This window comes from Lissotriton vulgaris, chromosome 6 (genome assembly GCF_964263255.1).
Source record: "Lissotriton vulgaris chromosome 6, aLisVul1.2, whole genome shotgun sequence".
Taxonomy (NCBI): Eukaryota; Metazoa; Chordata; class Amphibia; order Caudata; family Salamandridae; genus Lissotriton; species Lissotriton vulgaris.
The window spans coordinates 1,163,621,944-1,163,641,396 of record NC_141694.1 but is presented as its reverse complement, the minus strand read 5'-3'; the positions used below and the strand labels follow the sequence as shown (position 1 = coordinate 1,163,641,396).

The 19,453-nt window shown below is 41.3% G+C and overlaps 1 protein-coding gene across 1 annotated transcript in view; it reads left to right on the top strand.

Annotated features, from left to right (window-relative positions):
• The window catches only part of AGPAT4 (1-acylglycerol-3-phosphate O-acyltransferase 4), a 371,388-nt gene that overhangs the window by 252,769 nt on the left and 99,166 nt on the right, over positions 1-19,453 (top strand). Inside the window, exon 4 of the mRNA XM_086927247.1 lies at positions 12,799-12,960. Coding sequence (XP_086783373.1) covers positions 12,799-12,960 — 162 coding nt within the window. The remainder of the gene's footprint in view (positions 1-12,798; positions 12,961-19,453) is intronic.

The window sequence follows — 19,453 nt, the reverse complement described above, 5'->3', positions numbered from 1 at the left end:
AGTACAGGCGCATGGAAACTAGTTGGTCGCCAACTATCTCCATGGCTAATTTTACACTAAAGGCATCAGCCTTAGTCCGCATGTTCTTGCTGAAGACGAGTGTTGGTTCCACCTGAAGATGGTTCAGGGTATCTTCGTCCTGTGTGGAACTCCTTCGGTCAGCCTCCCCACCAATTGTAAGTATGCTCACTGCCCACAGTTCAGTGCTCCCCAGTTTCTGTTGCGGGAAGCCTTAGGAAATGTTCTTGGGTTGACGTGGAATTTTCTGCTTCATGAGATATTTCCTCCATACCCTTAATTCCCCAGGTATTGAAAAATCTGCACCATGGCCCAGGCCCAAGACATTGTGACTGCCCAGCAGTAGTCAAGAAGAGTGTGGAATGCAGACATCCTACGACTCCACCCGTGGCTCCCGCTCCGATTACCTCTCATGGCAGACATGGTCTCCCAAACGGAGGTAGCAGGTGTTAAAATTCAACTTCCAGTGCTTCCACCTTTTTTGCTTGGAGATTGAGTGAGGACACTTGAACTTCTTCCACCTTCCACTGGACAAGATGTCATCTGGTCAGAATGTTTCCCCTCCATAAAATCAGTTTACGCAGTATGGTTCATCTGTTTTGTGGCCTTGTGTTCAGGATTAAATGCAGCCCCTTAGAAGGCATGCCTGTTTGAGGTGTTTATTTTTTCACTTTGTTTAGCCCAAGAAGGTTGTGCAGTGGGTACAGTTAAAGGTTACACTACAGCTGTTTTAGCATTCATTTGCCTTGCAGACCAATCCTTGTTTAAGTTCCTGATTGTTATGGGATTTTTAAAGGGGCTTACTTATGTTTCCTCCTGCACCATTTGTCATGAACCAGTGGAATCTCAATTTAGTGTTAACCTTCATGATGGGAGCCTGTTTGCAACTCTTGACAGTTGCTTGTTGTAATTGTTGATCTTGGAAACGTTATTTCTGGTGGCTATCACTTCGGTGCGACATTTCAGAGAGCTTCAAGTGCGGTGTGTCCACCCTCCTGTCACCTGTTTCTACCCAGGCAAAGTGCTTCTAAGGTAGCTTTCCTACACAAGATGGTAACCCCCTTCCATATGGTTCAGTCCATGACTCTTCTCACCCTTTATCTTCCTCCTCATCCCACCAAGGCGGAAGAGAGGTTATGTCGGTTGGGCCGTCATCGGACGGTCTGTTACTATATCTCCTTGATGAAATGGCTCGGGTCTGAGGACAAACTCTTTGTGGTATGTGTAGGCAGCAAGAAGAAGGCATGGTGGTCCAGAAGAGGATCTTGTCATGTGTGATCATTCTCTGTATTAAAATCTGCTATGTCCTTGGTTAAAATAAACTGTCAAAGGGAATCCGTGGTCATTCAAATAGGGCAAACGCATCAACATTATCACTAGCCAGGGGTTTTCCTGTTGCAGAGATTTTTTCAAAGCACTGTTGCTTGGATTCAGAAGTGGGAAACTATGCCATTTTGCACATTCCATGCTGCCGAACTTCCTAGCCTGACCAGATGTATCCATCAGAAGAAAAAGTGATTTATCCTTGTTTACCATCTTTCTGGTTGAAACTCTGCCTACCTGGAGTTTTCTGACGTTCCCGCTAGCCTCCCTGTTCTCAAGGATGCTCATAGACTCCTGAAATTATTAAGGTTCCAATTGCACTGCACATTCAAACTCGATCTGATGCTGCCCGAGCCTCTGCCTCTAAGAGTTTGGAAAAAGTGGGTGAAGAACTGGAGGGAGGGCGCTGGTATGACATTACAGCTCTAGTGACATCACACCTGTGCTGCATCTGGTGCAGGATATAACTACCTCCACTATCAGCGCAGGAGAGCTGTTGTGAAAGTTTCCAGATCCAATCTAGTGTCTGGGGATACACAAAAGGTGAGGAAAGTGCAGGTAGGAAGAGTATTTACCAAAAAGATCGTTGCTAAAGGTAAGTAACGTTTTCCTTTGAAGTAAAACCGATTCCATCCCGTCTAAACCACTGTGGAGAAGATAGCCATACAGAGTTACTACAACAGACTGCGCTTGAGCATTCCCACCCTAAACATTTTGCACTTTACTAGTAAGTGTCGTTCGATAAATAGCCACTTTCTGTCCCCTGTGGGGATGGGACTTTTATACATTTCCAAACACTAGATCCTGCATTCTACAAATTCAGATAGTGAATGAACATTCATATGCGCCACCCAGCACATGTTATGCACTTTCTGACCCATTAAACCCCAACAGTACCCCACACTTGCAGTGTTTCATGGTTGTAAGAAAGAGTGAATGGCCGCTAGTGAATTTTGTTGAAGATATAAAGATGTATGATTTCATGTGTGTATAGGTGTTTGTGCAAAAGTGTGGAAATATTTATTTCGGTGTTTAATAAAATGCTGCTGGTCACTTTCCGATAACAAAAAAAGAATAGCACACCTGGTATTTTTCGATCATGACACAGATGCTTTCTTACAGTGTTCGATTTTGAAGTTTCCGGAATGCTGTTTGCTTCAGTTCTAAGTTGGGGGCACAAGGCATTACAGAGTTGGGAACCTAACACTTCCAAGGATCATCCTCCATATTTCTGGCAGTTGAAGCAGCATTGAAGAAGCACATGTGATGAAGCTGATCAGAGGTTTCTTATGGGATATTAGTGTGTGGCTGTGTTATTTCAACCATCATTGCCCTCTATTCCAGTTGGCGCTCTGAATTATGCAAAATGTCTTGAATTTGATCCTAGCATCCAATGAAATCCACTGGGGCATTTTTAGAGCCCATTGGAATTATCAAATTTACCTACATTTAGGAATATCTTTCAGCGTGATTTTTTCAGTGCCTGGAGTATATCAGGAAAGCTCTTTAGCAAGCTGTTGTAGTTCAGACAGCTGTAGTCTATCCATCTCAAAGTGAGTCATCTTGCCAGTACAATTTGGTGAAGAGTTTGCAGAGCAGTGAACATGAGGGATGAATGAGAGCTTAACGTCAAAGGTATTCCCAAGATTTCTTACTTTCTGAGTGGTAGATAGGGCAGACCTAAGTTGAAAGGCAAGTAAATAGGTAGCTGGAATGTATTGTGTCCTACATGAGTGACGATTTCCGCTCTTCCCCAATTTAAACAGAGGGAACTTTTACCCATCCAATATTAAATGCGGTTTGAGCAGTTTGTTTTTTTTCCGTTTTTTTTTGGTCCTCACCAAAAGGAAGGAGAGACATACTCCAGTATGGCCGGCAGTACAATCTGTATATTATTGTGTGCCCTAATCCAGAAATCGTGTTGTACTTAGCTGGTGAAGCATAGCTCTCTTGAAACCTTGTGTATAACAGAAAACTGTATGAGAGCATTGCATTGACGTTATAGGACCAAGTTCTAAATTCCCCAGATGCCAAACGATTCGATCATGCTCCACCTGACATATTAAGATTTTTTCTCACCTAGGTCTCAATAATGTAGTAGTTTTGCTAACCAACCCTTGAGTGCGGAAGTAAGGGAGATGTTGCTAGGGCCTACTTCTTACAAATCAAGTCCTTGCTGTCATTATCAGGTAAAACACAAGCCTACTATCTTACTACATTTATTATACTCATCTTCTTCTTTTATGCCAGAATTCATGAGGGAGGGTCTTACCTTGAGATCTTGTTTTAGTATCTCGCAAATCACCTTACCTGGATCATGCTAATACATTTCTACTGTTGGACAGCTTACAAACATATGGATGGTGTGCGATTGACTCAGCATACACCTCTTAAATCTACCTTCATGGGAATTGGAGAACTTAGCCAGCTTTTTAGGGGCCCAGTAGCTTCTGTAGACTGTGAAGAGATTAATTTTCCTAGGTGAAGCAGATTTAACCATTTTATATAGACAGTATATAGATACTTGACACAATTTCCCTGCCGTGGTTGGTGACAAGTTTGGGTCCCAGATGTACTGCGGTGCTGGGATCCCTCTTTCTTCCCACTTCAAAAGGCCAGCATACACATAGGCTACCTCCTTTCTGCTTGGTGTCGTGTCCTGTTAAGCCCACCTGCCTATGATGTACTGTTTGGACTCCATTTTCTTTTTATACCTGCAAGATTTCTGTTGTAGATATCCAAAAGTTGTAACAGAGCCATTGCTTTGTTCAGTTAATTTTTCCATTTTAGCAACTCTACTTTGTCAATCAGTTGTCCCCAATTTACCATTCCTTTCAACTCAAGAGATACTCTCAGATATGCCCTCAATAACTGGCATTCTAGGGGAATCCAAAACTGGTGATCACGTGCATGATTTAACATGTTTCCTTATCTCATACCATTCTTGCAGCTTATCTCAGCTTTTTTTTCTTAAAGTATTTTGGTGTCCCAAATTTATAAAGGAAATTTTCCCCACCCTTACCTGATATAATGTTCTGGAAAAACAGTCACATTTTGGATTTTCCAGGGAACCCAAATAACTGTCTAAATCACATGATCTGAAGGTCAGCAGTACAATTTTAAATCTGGAAGGCTCAATCCTCCTTTCCTTTTCTTAAACTTTCCAAGAAAACCTAGCTGCCTTGGAGCTCCATATAAAGTGGTTAATTTTCGATTAAAGATCACTTAGAGTGATTTTGTCAAAATTCAAAGGGCTATTATTAAAATTATAAGTAACTTTAGGAATGATCATCATTTTGATAAAATGTACTCACCCATAAATATTTAGTGGGATACTTTCCCATCTTTTACGACTACAACAGACCTCCTTACTTGTCTTCCTGAAGTTCTTTTATCAGGATATCTTCTATTTCTTGTGTGATGTTAATGCTCAAATATTTAGTTTCTTGTTTTCTTCTGTGGTCGTTGAACCACATACATTTTCCAAATCATCACTTCTCATTTTACTTCCTTGACCTCATATCGCTAGATTTCTCCAAATCCTCTAGTTATCTGCTTACTTTATGTTAGTGATCTTCCCTATCTGCAGTAAATATAAATCAGCCGAACATCTGCATAGAGAGCCACTTTATTACACAAGTTTCCGCTTTCAACATGAATAATCTCCGCCTCTCGCTTAGGTGGCTGGCTCTATACAAAAGTTAAATAATAAGGGTGACAGTGGGCAACCTTGAAGAGTTCCACTTTCTATTCTAAAACTCAATGGCAAGTTTCAATGGACTAGGACGTTTGCATTGGGTGCCTTGTACAGTGCTTGTATCGCTCTAACAAAATTGCCTTTTATGCCAAATTGTTGAATAGCCACTCACAAAGTCCAGTTACCCTGTCAAAATATTTGGCAGCCTCTAAGGTAATAATTGAAAAGGAGTCTGGAATTCCACTGCAAGATCTATAATACCGATCAACAGGTGAGTCAGCGATTGTATTTGTCTGCCAGGAATAAAGCCATATATCCACTCAATCTCATGGCCAAATACCAAAAAGATTTTATAATTGCCAATGAGCAGTGAGATGGGTCTGTAAGACTCACATGTTTTAGTATCTATATTAGGCTTCAAAATATGGGTGATTGTTTCCGCATATAAGGAATCAGGGACATTCTCCCTCTCCACTAATGCTGAATTAAACTTCTTTTTATAACCGGGCCAGAGATTTCTAAATCTTCCCTGTAATACCATTGGGCCCAGGAGCTTTCCCTTTTCTAAGCATCTACAATGGGGGTGTTTAGTTCTTTGAATAGTGGGCTGGCATATTTTGCTTCTTTATACAGACCCTCCAGGATTTTGCGATTTCCTGTTTTGCTGCGAAATTGGCACTTTTGTAAAAATGCAATGATTTTTACAGAAGTGCCCGCAGAATCGGCACTTTTGTAAAAATTCGGCGATTCTTACAAAAGTGCTCCCGAAATTGAAGGGTAGCGGCTGCCGACCCAGGCTGGAGGAAGGGCTATAAATACTCTGGCTATATGGTTTAACGCACAGTATGCCCAAAAGAACCAGGATTTTTAATATGTGAGGAAAGTACCCAATTCATTTATTTAAGTTATCCATGTCACTATTTTAAAAAAAAATCTGTTTTATCTATCATGCTGGCGACTAGCATCTTTTGTAGTTATGAGTGTGCAACATAGACAATAATTTAATAAAGTTACTTGCCTGGTTGTTGTTATTTTAACACTTGTTGAAACGTATGTAGATTTGTAGATTTACATACGTTTTAATTGTGGGATTCACTTTTTAACGTACATAAAATATATTTAGCTTGAACTGTAACTTGGTCAGCTAGATGCGCAGTGCTGATCTCGAGAGCCAGCATCAAGCATGAGTACCTCTGTCAATAGTCATTGTTTTACTTCCCTATAGAGGCCCTACAGGATTTCGCGATTTCAGGCTGAAAATAAATGATTGAGTAAAATAAAGTGCAGCAAAAATGCCGCTAAATGTGCTAATCCATGCCGCTATATCCTGGGGGGTCTGTTTATCCATGACTGGCAGAAATGGAGCACACTATTAAATCCTCTTGATGTATTACCTGATAATAATTGTAGATGATTACCTCAATCTATTTTTGTTCTGGTGTAACCAAGCTAGATTGAGCTACACCCAATTATTTTATGCTACTACTGACTCTTACCAGCCTTCCTTTTCGAGGCCAAGAAGGCTCCACTTTTCTCCTTGTACTCAAAGTGTTTAACATTACTAGTTTCCTAGTTCTTCAATATTCTCTCTTCTAATCTTATCCTGTATTGCTGTTTTAATGCTTTCAGATCTTTACTTCCTAACAAATACATTGAGCAAATGTTTAACATTTTACTTCAAACTGACTACGGTAGGGCTATGCAATTAATAGAAAGTTTATTTATAAAAAGGCAGGCTAATTCGTTTTTGTACTTCGTGGGGGATTGTGTAAACAATTATCTTTCAAAACAAACTGCATGAAAAACTCTCAGTGTTCATTTAAGGTGAGTTTTACATTTATTGCTTATCATAAATAGCTAAGCAAGCAGCAATTCAGGAGCTGGTACTAAAAACACCTTTAAATCATTGTTTGTGATTCTCCCCCTGGCACCCAACCCAACCAGGGGCTCAGCTAGGTGGGGCGGCATTTTGCACCGGTGCTTTTATCAATTACTTATGCACCTGTGTATGCATCTGTGCGAAATAGTTCAGATCAGCTCAGTGGACCTCAAACCGACTTACATAAGGATTAAAAACACATCTTACAAAGAGGCGAGAGGATATATGTGTTGAATAAATACTAAAATATCCAATATTTTACCTCAAATACCTCCTATGGCAAACAGAAGGAATATAATGTGTGTTTCAATTTGAATCCTTAAATGCATGCTTCTGCGTGATTTAAATAACCCTGGGCGTAGTTCACGTACTTCTAGCACTTCGCAAGCTACGCGAACTGTGTAGTGCAGTAGGGAAAATGCTGTTCGCACTGATTGCACAGTGCCGGACGCTTGTCTGCACTGTGCAATCATTGCAAACGGCATCTTGCACAGTGCAAGCGGTTGTTTTCTGTCGCTCGAGTAGATCTGTACTCGAGCAGCAGCTTTTTCAAAGCGGACTGGTAGTTTCTCATTGTGAGCGGTCGCGAGCATACGCGACCACTCGCAATTAGAAACCTGACCTCCCCGCGTTGAGAATCTTGCCAGGAGGTATATTTTCCACGCTCGCGATCGACAACTTGATGTTGCTGATTGCGAACGATGAAGAAGTCTTGCTGGAATGGTGATTTTGCTTGCTCATGGTTGCCAACTTGACGTTGAGGACCACAAATTCAAAAAATGCCCGCTACGCGTTTTTGCACAGTGGTACATACAATTCGCGTAGCGCTTAGTAGCGCAAACTACGCATGCTTAGTGAGCGTAGCGTAGTCCTACGTCCAGGGTTGGATTTAAAATGTTTTCATTTCTGTGTGGCAAAGCAGCCGGTGGTGTTTGCGGCCTCAACTTCCTGAAATATCTAAGTCACTGTGCACATTTGTGATACAGTGTTCACTGTGTGTTAAATCGCCACGAGACGCTTCAAATTGATGGTTGACCCCAAAAATATTGATTCACTTTAAGCTGTGGCCCAAAAACATCTTTATACATAACAGAGCATTAAATTGGCAAAGCCAATAAGTCTAGCCTTGACAAGCTGAGGCAATGCTCTTTTATTTTTATTTTTACTTTTTGTGGCAAGCATACACCCAAAAAATAAAAAGAAGAAAATAAAAAGGAGAAATAAAACATACTAACTCCGAAGGGTGGCCATCTTATGCAAAACAAATTGAATTTATTAAAAAAGTGTATATAATTTCAGTAGAGCAGCACGTGCTTCCTAACAGGCAGGCATACAAATTCTTAACATTCAGTGCACATTAGAGGAAAATGACTCTTATTCGCACAAAACTGTCATTCATATTTTATTTACATCCCTCAAAGCAAACATATGGGGCCATGGGTCTGCCCACTTCAGCCGTTGGCTCTCTGCTCTGTCAGTGATGGCATTTGCTCTTCCTCATAGCAGGTGCACGAGGCAGCTCAGCGAATACTTTTATTTGCCAATGCTCTTTTTTCCCTATTCCTTATCCTTATTTTTTATCGTCCTTGTGTATTTAAACCGTCTTCAGAGTAAAAGGCCACAAGTACATTTTTATTTGCACAAAAAAATCATATTTGGTTGTAATGTGCATCCAAATTATTTCCCAGGACAAGACTGCCACCGTTAGATTGCAACATGCTTTCTTTTCCTTTTTTCAACATTTTTTATCGTAAATGCTCCCAATTAAAATCAATGCGGTCATCACACCAGTTGTCCAAAACTAGACCAATTGGCTCTGATAAAACTGGTTTATATTTGTATTTTTTATACAACATAGTCCTTAGCTCATGTACAGAGCCTCCGCTTGTTCTTGAATTCTGCAAGAAGTCGAAGATCTGCCTTTTCAAATAACTCTCTGCCCTAGGTTAGGCTAGGCACACAGCTGCTCAGCGCCAGGATATGCAGCAGGGTGATAGCGATATAAATAAAACAGGTAACATAACATGACATAACATATTCTGGAGCATGAACAGGAGTATGTTGTCTAGGAAATGCATGGGTGGAGGGTTTAAGATGCTATGATTATAGAGGCTACTGACTCTTAGACTTGGGGGTGATTAGCAAGGAGATGGCTGATGTGCACGTTATTTTATGTGTGGGATGCTTAAACTGCATGTTTAATGGTAGGTTGTGTAGGTGCTAAATGCTCAATTTAAACCCCACCTTATTTACTACCGGCAACCTGCCCTGATCTGTCGAACACAGCAACGGTGGATGCACCAAAGACTAGTGCTACTTTTCTGTCCCTCCTCATGCTATGCACTGGTCCACCTCTTCCCCCTCAACCCAGTACCCCTCCCACTCATCCCTCTCTCTCGTACCATCTCCTACCCCTCTCTCTCTATCACTCACATACTCTCGCCGCTTCTCTCAGATGGTTGACTTCAGGTCTCCAAGCACAGTTGCTTTTCCGAGCCTTTTCAAGGTTTCCTTCCCAAAATCCCACGCTACCCTCCTCCTCCCAGGGTGTCTTCTGCAAACACAGATCCTCCTCCTCCCTCGGTATGCTTCTGTAGCATGCTCTCCCCTTCTTTCTAACGCACTCTTTCTGCTCCTCTATCTGGGGTTTATTCACCAGTTCATGCACAAACTACCCATCCCTCTGTATCTTCCTTACTAACTATTCTGTGAAGCTGTCACCTCTTATCTATTCACCATGTCACATAATTCCACTACATAAATACACTTCGCAGCACACAATTCCTCCACACAAAATTCCACAACTAAAAAATTCCAATCCAACACACATAATTCCACTCGACACCACATAGACATTAGTAAAAAACATTATCATTTACAATTCCAATAGCTCTAACTCTCACAAATACGAGACCTAGTGCATTTTTCTTTCCTCAACCTCTCCTTTCTCTTTCTTTACCTGTCGTTTTTGCCTTTTGCCTCTCATTTCTCTTCCTGTCCCTCTCATTTACCTATTGGTTCTCTTTCTTTCCATCTCGTTTCTTTCTCTTGTTTTGCTTTCTCTCCCTCACATTTTTCTTATGCACTCTCGTTTGTCCATTACTCCGCCATTTATATTTTTATGAACTCTAGTTTCTGCTTTTTTTCTCAGTTCGTTTTCCTTTCTCTCCTCGTTCTACTAACTATATATTTGTATTCTTTTTCTTTCAGTCTCTGTCCATTACTCTTTCTCACTCATTTCTTTTGTCTAACTCACTTCTCTTCTTTCATCACCTTGCATCAGCACCTCAGCATCAGCACAGCACCACCTCATCATCAGTTCACCACCACCAGTGCATCAGCACCAGCGCAGTACCTCCTCAACATCAGCACAGCACCACCAACTCAGCACTAGCGCAGCACCATCTTAGCATCAGCACAGCACCACCTCCGCATCAGCATAGCACCATCTACTAATCAGTGCACCACCACCAGCGCAGCAGCACCCCAGCACCACTTTAGAAACAGCACCTCCTCAACATCAACACAGAACCGCATCAGCACAACACCACCTCCGCGTCAGTGCACCACCACCTCAGCTCCTCACCAAAGCACCAACTCAGCAACATTCAGCCCCACCACCAGCTCAGCACAACCACAGCACCACTTCAGCATCAGCGCAGCCTCACCTCAGCACCAGAGCAGCCCACCTCAGCAGCAGTTCAGCACCAATGCAGCACCACTTCAGCATCAGCGCAGCAAGACCTCATCACTTAGCACCTCCTGCTCACCAGCTCCACACCACCTCAGCTTGACTCAGCACCACTGAAACATCGCCTCAGTATCACTCAGCATCACCTCCGCAACACCACACGGCCACCTCTGCACCATCTCAGTCTGACTTCAGAATCTGGCATCTGTTGATTCTCCCCTAGTCTCGGTCTACTGCTAGTGTTGTAATTCAGGTACTATTTCACAACCTCCACACTCACGTTGTTTATGCCCCTGCCCCCCCCCCCCCCCCCCACCCCCAATAAAAAAACGATAATAACCAGCATTAGAACAGGCAGGAAGAAGTTGCCAGTATTGCAGAGCCAAGAAAACTAGAAGATATTGTTTATGTTAATTCTGTTTTTAAATAGGGTAATTCAGTTGTACATATTGTCTTTTTTGTTATATGTATAAGGTAACAAAAATGCTTGTGACACTTTTTTATTATAGCTTTTTAACCCGTTAACTGCGGCGTAAAGTATGCCGCAGTGCGGGCGTTCTATTGCGCGGGCGGGGCCACGTCGGCCAACGGACGTGCGCAGCACTACAGAGGTAGTGCTCGCGACGGCCGTTGGCCGATTAACACACTCAATGGGTTAACATCCCACACACCAGCTTCACTACTTTAAAAACATTGGCAAAGCCAATAGCTCTTATATAACACTCATGAGGTCCCAAAGGCGAGACCTTTTGGTTTTGCCAATGCATATTTTATGTTTAAGCTTGGTTTGTGATTCCAAAACATAGGATTAACAAATGAGTTTCTTCTCATTTATTGGTTCTCCTAATAAAGTCCTATATATGCTTGTAGTTCCCCATTTAGGATGTATAATTTACATAACTAAGCCGTTAAAAATAAAAATTATTTCCTTAAAATGCTGGTGTTCTTGAAGGTTACTTGAATGTATTCACTATCCTGTTATTAAAGTCTTTCAGTAATTTTGTGATTGCTGCCCTCACACTATTAACAAAGATGGAATTATTGTACTGTCTATGATATTCATTCAGATTTGGGCACCTACTAAATGAATCCGACAGGTAATGTAGATTGTAATAATTTACAGTTTACTGATACAGCATTATGAAATATGTTTATGAGTAGCTTGTAACATTTGACAAGAACGGTAATTTGAAATTCGGTTTCTGAAAAAAAACTTTTTTTGCTGGACAATCCAGGGTCAATCAACATTTTCTACATGCATTCCATTGACGGAGGTAAATACTCCAGTACTTATATTAGTAGAAAGAGATGAAAATTATTCGTTTGGCATTGTGAGCGGTACACTTTCTGTCCTTCTCAAGGCATCACCATAGCACAGCATCCCGCGTCTTTACTGGGCTTTGAGTAGGTATACAGCATAGATACTCCCAAACGTTTCCCAAGGGGCAGCAGAGTGGTTTGTGGTGAGCCCGAGGGCCGCATTAATGGTAGCTGGATGACAGTGGGGCTTTGTGGGTGGTTAAATGTTGCAGGATACTTCATTAGAATATTTTACTTAAGTTCAATTAGCTTTAAATAAAAGCGTCCCCATTTATTTAACATTTTGCTGAATGTTAGTGCTCACTGAAGTAAACAGCAGCCCAAGGCTGCTGTTAACCTGGGGACCACATGTGAAGTTCAGGAGGGCCACAGGCGGCCCCCGGACCGTACTTTGAGTATCACTAGCTGTACAGCCTGGTACAGAAAGATCACACCAGAAGTAGTTACTCTGACGTTCCCTCTTCACATTGTGGAAAGTGTAGGATAATGCAGTGGCTTAGCTAGACCTTTTGCAGCCCACGGTGGTCCCTGCATTTGCCGCCCCACTACCACTTCAGGTGAAAATGGGATGTGAAGGGGTGGCTGACAAGACACATGACGACAAGGGTAAAAGTGTTGCTGCCCCCAAAACTTGTGCCACCTGGGGAGAAATGCCCTCCAGCGCCCCCCTCCCCCAAACCACCTTCATACGCCACTTGGAATGATGACGCCTTGTACAAGTAATGGATCGATGAGATTCATTGTCATATGAGTAATTTTTTTATCTGTATTTATTCTTGTAAATGTGCCCAACTTGAAAGGAGAACATGTTGGAAACAGCAAGCTTGATCATAATGGTGACCACTTTTTGTTCTGTTCTTTTTATGACAGAGTTCCAAGGTGCTAGCAAAGAAGGAACTCTCCTATATTCCTGTCATTGGCTGGATGTGGTATTTTCTGGAGGTTGTCTTTTGTTCACGGAGGTGGGAAGAAGATCGGAAAACTGTAGTACAAGATTTGCGCAATCTCAGGGATTACCCCGAAGACTTCTGGGTAAGCAGTATGAGTGGGTGCTCTTTTCCATTTAAAATGGTTGCAATGCCAAGGGAAGAACTGAGGTCCCTGTTCTGACGACGTGTGTCCCGTGACTCCACGCTACACTCGAGTGGTTGGATTGACTCATGTACCCTTTGGCTAGTAGGCCTGAAGGGATGCAGTGAGTTCTTTGAACAATGATGGTTCCAACGGTGGTCATCCTGAGCAGTAAGACCACTGGTTCAGTATAACACACCGTCGATACTGCGCATTACCTTTTACATGTGCATGTACCTCACCTTGTTGCAGTAACTGTATGCTCAACCCTGATGAAGGCCACAACACTTTTGACGGGTCCCTAGGCCGAAACATGTTGGTCATACACTAATACAGAAGCCTCTAATGATGGCAGCTGTATTTTCAGCTAATTGTTTTTAATCCTGTCACAAGGTAGCCGATTAAAGTTGCCACATATCTAACCTTGTAGCCAGTTTACTCACGTTCATCTTAGCACTGCACTTCACATTAAGCACACCATGCTCACATAGGGGATTTAGTCTAACCCTCCCCTCCTACATTAACTACATCCCTGTTCTCCTACATTGCAGCGAGGTAGTTGTAGTCCGCGTAGAGACCAGGTCTTTCACGCGAGGAGGCACCCCTATGATGAAGCATGACACCTTTGGTGTGTGAGGGGAACCGTCCTTAAATGTATCCCCCTCAAATACATGGTAGATTAAATCTTGTGGCACTTCATACTGTATTCTTGGACCTGTGGCCATTTTGTATTTGATATTATGAGTGGGGAGGTGGCTCACGGAGGTCCTTAAATCTCCTCCAGCCCCCCTAGTGTGTATTCAAGAACTGGCCGGAGTCATTCTTTCTTTCTTTCATTGATCGAAATGGCAAATGCTGATGCACACATTAAAATATAATCTGCGGTTCCTAAGTTTGTTCCCACAGAGGTCGATCTGAGCAAGACGAAGTGTTTATAATTGTTAGATGAATGTCAGGGGATTTTACTTCCTAAAGAAAGATGATACAAATAAGTGTTTATTCCAAATAAAAACCTTTTTACCAGATACGATTATTTTATCCAATGGCAATTAGTTTCTATTAACAGAATTTGAGTATTGTTATTACAGCATATAAAAATAGAGCTTGGATTATTAAGGCTAATATTAGATACAGCCCTAAATTATCAGCAGGTACCCAACAAGATATGTGTAGATCACCTCACCAAGGTAGGTGAATACCACCTTGGTGGACTCTATCGCTATCCGAGAGTTTAGACAAAGTTTGCCTGGATAGTCAAAGGGATGCAGATTTCTATGAACAGAATGTGAGTAATAATAAAGGACAATTATTTTCTATGAAGGGAATGTGAGTAACATTCAACAGTAACTGTATCCTCTGCGTCCTAATAATTCTGCTTGCAGAGGAAAGACTAAAAACGGAATTTAGTACATAAATATGTATAGGCTACTGTTAACACTTTGCCATAATGGTGATGTTCATCCAATTCTGCTCCCCTTACCTTAGACCAAGGTTGTGTTGCCTTCACAAAAAGTTCAATGATACTCGATTGAGTGAGTTTTATGCCAAAGTCTATCTTTTGCAAGTTTTGTATCGCCTACAACCATCCATTAAAACGTCCCTGATGAACACTGTTCTAGATCTTTTGTGTGCCACTAAATGTTGAAGCTGAACTTGTTGCTACCAAAATAGAGTAGGTAGTGATTATTGTGTGTCAGTGAAGGCTTCCCAGATGAGAAAAGAGTTTTTGTTGTTGTTGGTTTTTAACTGTATTTATTTATAAGTAATTTTGCGTGGTAAGCTCTCTTCTAAGCCCTGCTGAGACTACAATGAATTCCATTTACACGCTACACCTTAAGGGCCCAATACTAAATAAATTGGTATGCACCAGATGCAGAGTCACGCCTCGGAACTGTGTTGATTCAGAACTCTCCACAGGTTTTGCAAAGGTCGAAGACAAGCACCTGTCTTGCTTATGCCATTTGGAATTTACACTTGTAAAAAGATATGGCATTCACAAACCTATCTGGAGGTCACTTTTTTCCTTCAACCTGCCTGTGCGGAATTTTCACTTTGCAAAAAAATTTGCTTGTGCGTGATTATGAAATTGGTGATATGTCATCTATTTATTTATTTATTTATGTATTTGTCTATTTATGTTGTATTTTCTTTGAAAAACGTTTACGCGCTTGGTCTTTTTTCTCTCACAGTCCCTGTGAAGCTGTGGGATGTTCACTAACATGCCTACCCCATGTGCATCATTTATGCGTGGATCCTTTGGGTGTAAGTGTAGAAGTTCATATACTTGTGGGGAATGTATTGATTGCAACTGTTAATGAATCTTCACAGAATAAGGACTCTTCAATTTGGTCTTGTGCGCGTGGCAACGTGTGTTGTAACCGAAAAAATTGGCGGTAGACAATTAGCACTGCTAAATAATGTAATTCTCGGCACACAAAAATATTACATCCTACTTTTGTGCTTAGGTACTGGTTTTCGAGGTCTGGTTTTCCACTTTTCCCCTTTAATTAACCTTTGTAGCCAAAGCTTCTTTAACTTTCACTGTACTTTTTAAACCTCTCCATCCAAGGTGGTTGAAGACCATTCAGTGTTAAAATGACTACCATTTTCCCTTACTAAGGAGGCTGCAACATCAACTCCTTGCATCTTCAGGAAAGTTCTGAAAACCTAGATTTCTAACAACAAAGACTAACCGTCCCTTTTTCCCTTGAAGTGTGAAGACCACTGCTATCGGAAGCAGTGCCAAGACACCTCCGTGTATGCATGCGCTCTATAAATATTTTTAACATAACATTGCATCCTTTTTAACTTTAATGTATTGGTAAAAAAGCCTTTTTGAGTTATGTTCCAGTGGTTTCTGTCTTACCTCAAACTGACGTCCATCTCTTGGTTTCCTTAGAACCCCCCAACCAATTTTTATGGCCTTCGAGTTTCACAGAGCTAGGCCATATTCTCCATATTCCCGCTAGAAATTAGATCCTGCTTGTTGAAGTCTATAGAAGATCCTAGCCAGGAAAAAGGCCCAGCTACATAAAACCATAATTAAATTCTGTCTTCTTACAGCACAAAGGATAGAGGCGAAGGTTGAGCTTCTTCTGCAGCCTCCTAAAGCATCCTTGCCAACAGACTAGTGCAACTCCGTTTAGCCTATTTCATGTCAGAGGTAAACCTCTCCCTGTAGTTGTGCTCATTTCTACTTACTAATCTAACGTCTCTGGTTTAGTTAATGTTCTGGTCTAGAAAAAACAGAACATAGACTCTCTGGACATGTAGTAAGAGACATCCAGCCATTCAAGGTCATCCTCATACATTCTGAATAAAACTCCTGGCCAAAGTCGCAGACCCTGAACTAGGCCAGGGTTAGCCTTCTTACAGCCGAAACGGTAGCTTGATTAGTTAATTGGAGACCTACACACCTAGAATCTGGTATATTCGTTTTACTCGCCAGTTGCAATAAGCAAGTTGTGTCATTACTTACGCTAAAACTTGTTTTATCAGTTTATCAGTTGTTTTATACTTTCCTGAGAAAAACCCTGTTTGGATTTATTACACACTGTGCACCATTGGGAAACCATGATCTCAATACCATTTTTGTTGCGTGGCATTGCTTCAATAGGTGGCAATGGTTGCTTCAGACTATGAGACACATACTGTTAGCTGTCTTGGAATCGTATTTTCCGTCTTGAGAATAAGAGTAAAATAAGTAGTGGCCATTGTAGACTTCCTTTTTAAAACCTGACTTGATGGTTGGATCGAGGAGCACTCTATTCACCTACTTTTGCGACTCATTGTGTTTTAGGTGTACAGGGAAGAGGGGTGAAAATTCCAGGGCCTACGTCTGAGACAGGTCTGCTATCTCATATAATAGTTCACTAACTCAATGTGTGGGTCACCCTTAGTTCCACAAAGACAAATTTGCAATTTAGAGAGAATTCAGGGTAGCCAATGTAGTAATAATAAATTATTAAGAAATAATAATTTTTGTTCACTGAAACATATAGAAATAAATGTGTTTCTGGTTTTTATGTTATCTCCATAATTGTTATACTGAACAGCCTTGAGAAAGCCCCAGGCCTGCACGCCACAAGGAACGAAACACACGTTACTGCCCTTTATGGTGACTAACCTACTGAATGAACTGAAATTTGCTCCAGTAAACTATTAAAAGTAACAAACATAGCACACAAAACTGAAGAAGTTCATGTATTGTTCTTGTTCCAGTGAACAATGAGTATTCTTTCTTCATTATTTCGTATTACTGCATCGATTACCCAGTACTCTCTTCTCATTCTGTATTGTGCATTGAATTGAATAGTTGTATATCTCTCTGGTTTAATTAATAATTGGCAGTGTTTTAATGTCCTAAAGTGGATTCTTTATAGTTCTTGATTTGTATAATGCTGGATAAATGATGGTAACCTAAAAACGAATTTAGGTTTAATTAAACAGACTCATGAACCTAGAAAAACGTCTCAGATTGAAGGTGTCTACTGATCCTAATCCGTCACACAAATCCCTATATTTATGTACTTGTTCTGATTGATGGCAAATAAAGAAAGAGCAAATTGTTTTGGACAAATTATTGTAAAAAAGAACGAAAGTAAGGCTTCGGGATTAGGCAGATGGATTTCAGAGCTAGGCATTCTGAACAGAAATATGAAGAACAAGACGATACAACCATTTATTAGGAGAAATGATTATAAAAAGCAGCAGAAAAATGCTTTGTACAGTATTCAGCAAATTATGTAGCAGCTATGTAATTTTTTTTGAGACTGTGTGCAGTTACTTAGAAAATCAGCTGCAAAGGAAGCTGACCCTGTTAAGATCTTACAATATATTTCATCAAAGTGGCCTACATAAAATGATGAAGCTTTGTAGTTCCCTATAGAAATTCCTTTGGTTTTCAACAGTGAACAAAGGGAATATTGTCACTGTTTGTTCATCTGCATTTACTAACAAATCCCCAGCCGTTTTTATTTTATTTACCTCTAGAAATTAATTGTGCCAACCCATGCACTGCCTAAAAATAGAAAACTTCAGCTGTTCAGCATTTACCACCCCAAACACGCTGTAACAGGGATGGAAGAATATGAACCAATTCTTAAGAATTTTCAAAAGGAAGCACAGGTAAAGGGAAACAGGGCACAAGGAGCCAGGTAGAATACTGTTCTTAAACCAAGAAGGATTTGAGGACCCTAGCCAAGCCGCACACGTACTCCAGGATCAGGCGGCTGATGATCGAGGAGCTCCTGGACGCAGCTGAAGAACAAATTACACAGGAGCTATTAGCACCTACACCCCCTACATGCACAATCTCCCACCAGCTCATTGGAAAAGCAGTAATCACCAAGTGCACTATGCGATACTGTGACACGCTATGCAGTGGGATACATTCCACAGCAGATTTGAATTGAGAGGAGGGTAAGAAACAAACATCCAAACCCGTACTGCAATACACCAGCAAAAACAACCCCAAAATGTTTCAGAGCTACACAGATTTTGACACCATGTCTATAGAACCAATTCCCCTTTCCCACAGAGCTTATCCTCTTGAGAGGCATACCACAACTACTCATTGGGCCGACACGCGTCAACTGACTTCCTACCCACACATGTGGAGCTGAGTTCTGATGAGCAAACCAACAACCACAGTTAAACTCTGCGCCAGAGTGTGCTGTCCCAAACACGTTGTTACATTCCAATAATGATTAAAAGTTTCTTTTGACTTTTTTCACTTTGGGCCACTTGCACTCTGGTGACCTTGCTGGTGCTTTGCTTATGTTTCTCGTTTGAGAGTGAAAACTCTTTCACTCAATACTGCCTCAACCCCACACATATCAAGGGGGCAATTCTAGATTTCTTCATCCCTCTTGCTAATAAAGACTGCATTCTGATCGTGCGCCAGAGGACTAGTCAGATTATTTCCGTGTCTGTTTCCCTTGCACCGTTCACCTTGCCCATAAGATGCAAAACGTGGATGTGATACATTAAAAACCTAAACCTCAATCACCTTGCTGCATGCCAATCCTCCAGTCTTATTCAGTTCCATGAAAATCATGATGTGAATGATGCATCTATTACTTATAGATCAGCCCAGCACCGTGTGATTCAGGGCAATAGCTCGCTTAATCTTCCCGACGGGCCCCAGCGCCTTGACACCCTCGGGTAATAGTTTGCGTTTTGTAAATACTGGACATTTATATTTAACACAATTATTATTGAGACAATAAATAATTTTACTCCCACTGAAAGAAAAAATGATAAAAAGCAAAAGGTCTTCTCCCTGGCACTCAAGGTACTAAAAGAGAAGAAATGACTTAGACTGACGCAACATTTGTGGTGCCAGGGCAATATAAATTAAATTTAGAGCTCCTCTGCACTGCTAGACCACACAACACATGTTTGAAGCAACCGATTTGGTTAAAATCAGCCCAATAATACTTTAAGCAGCCAA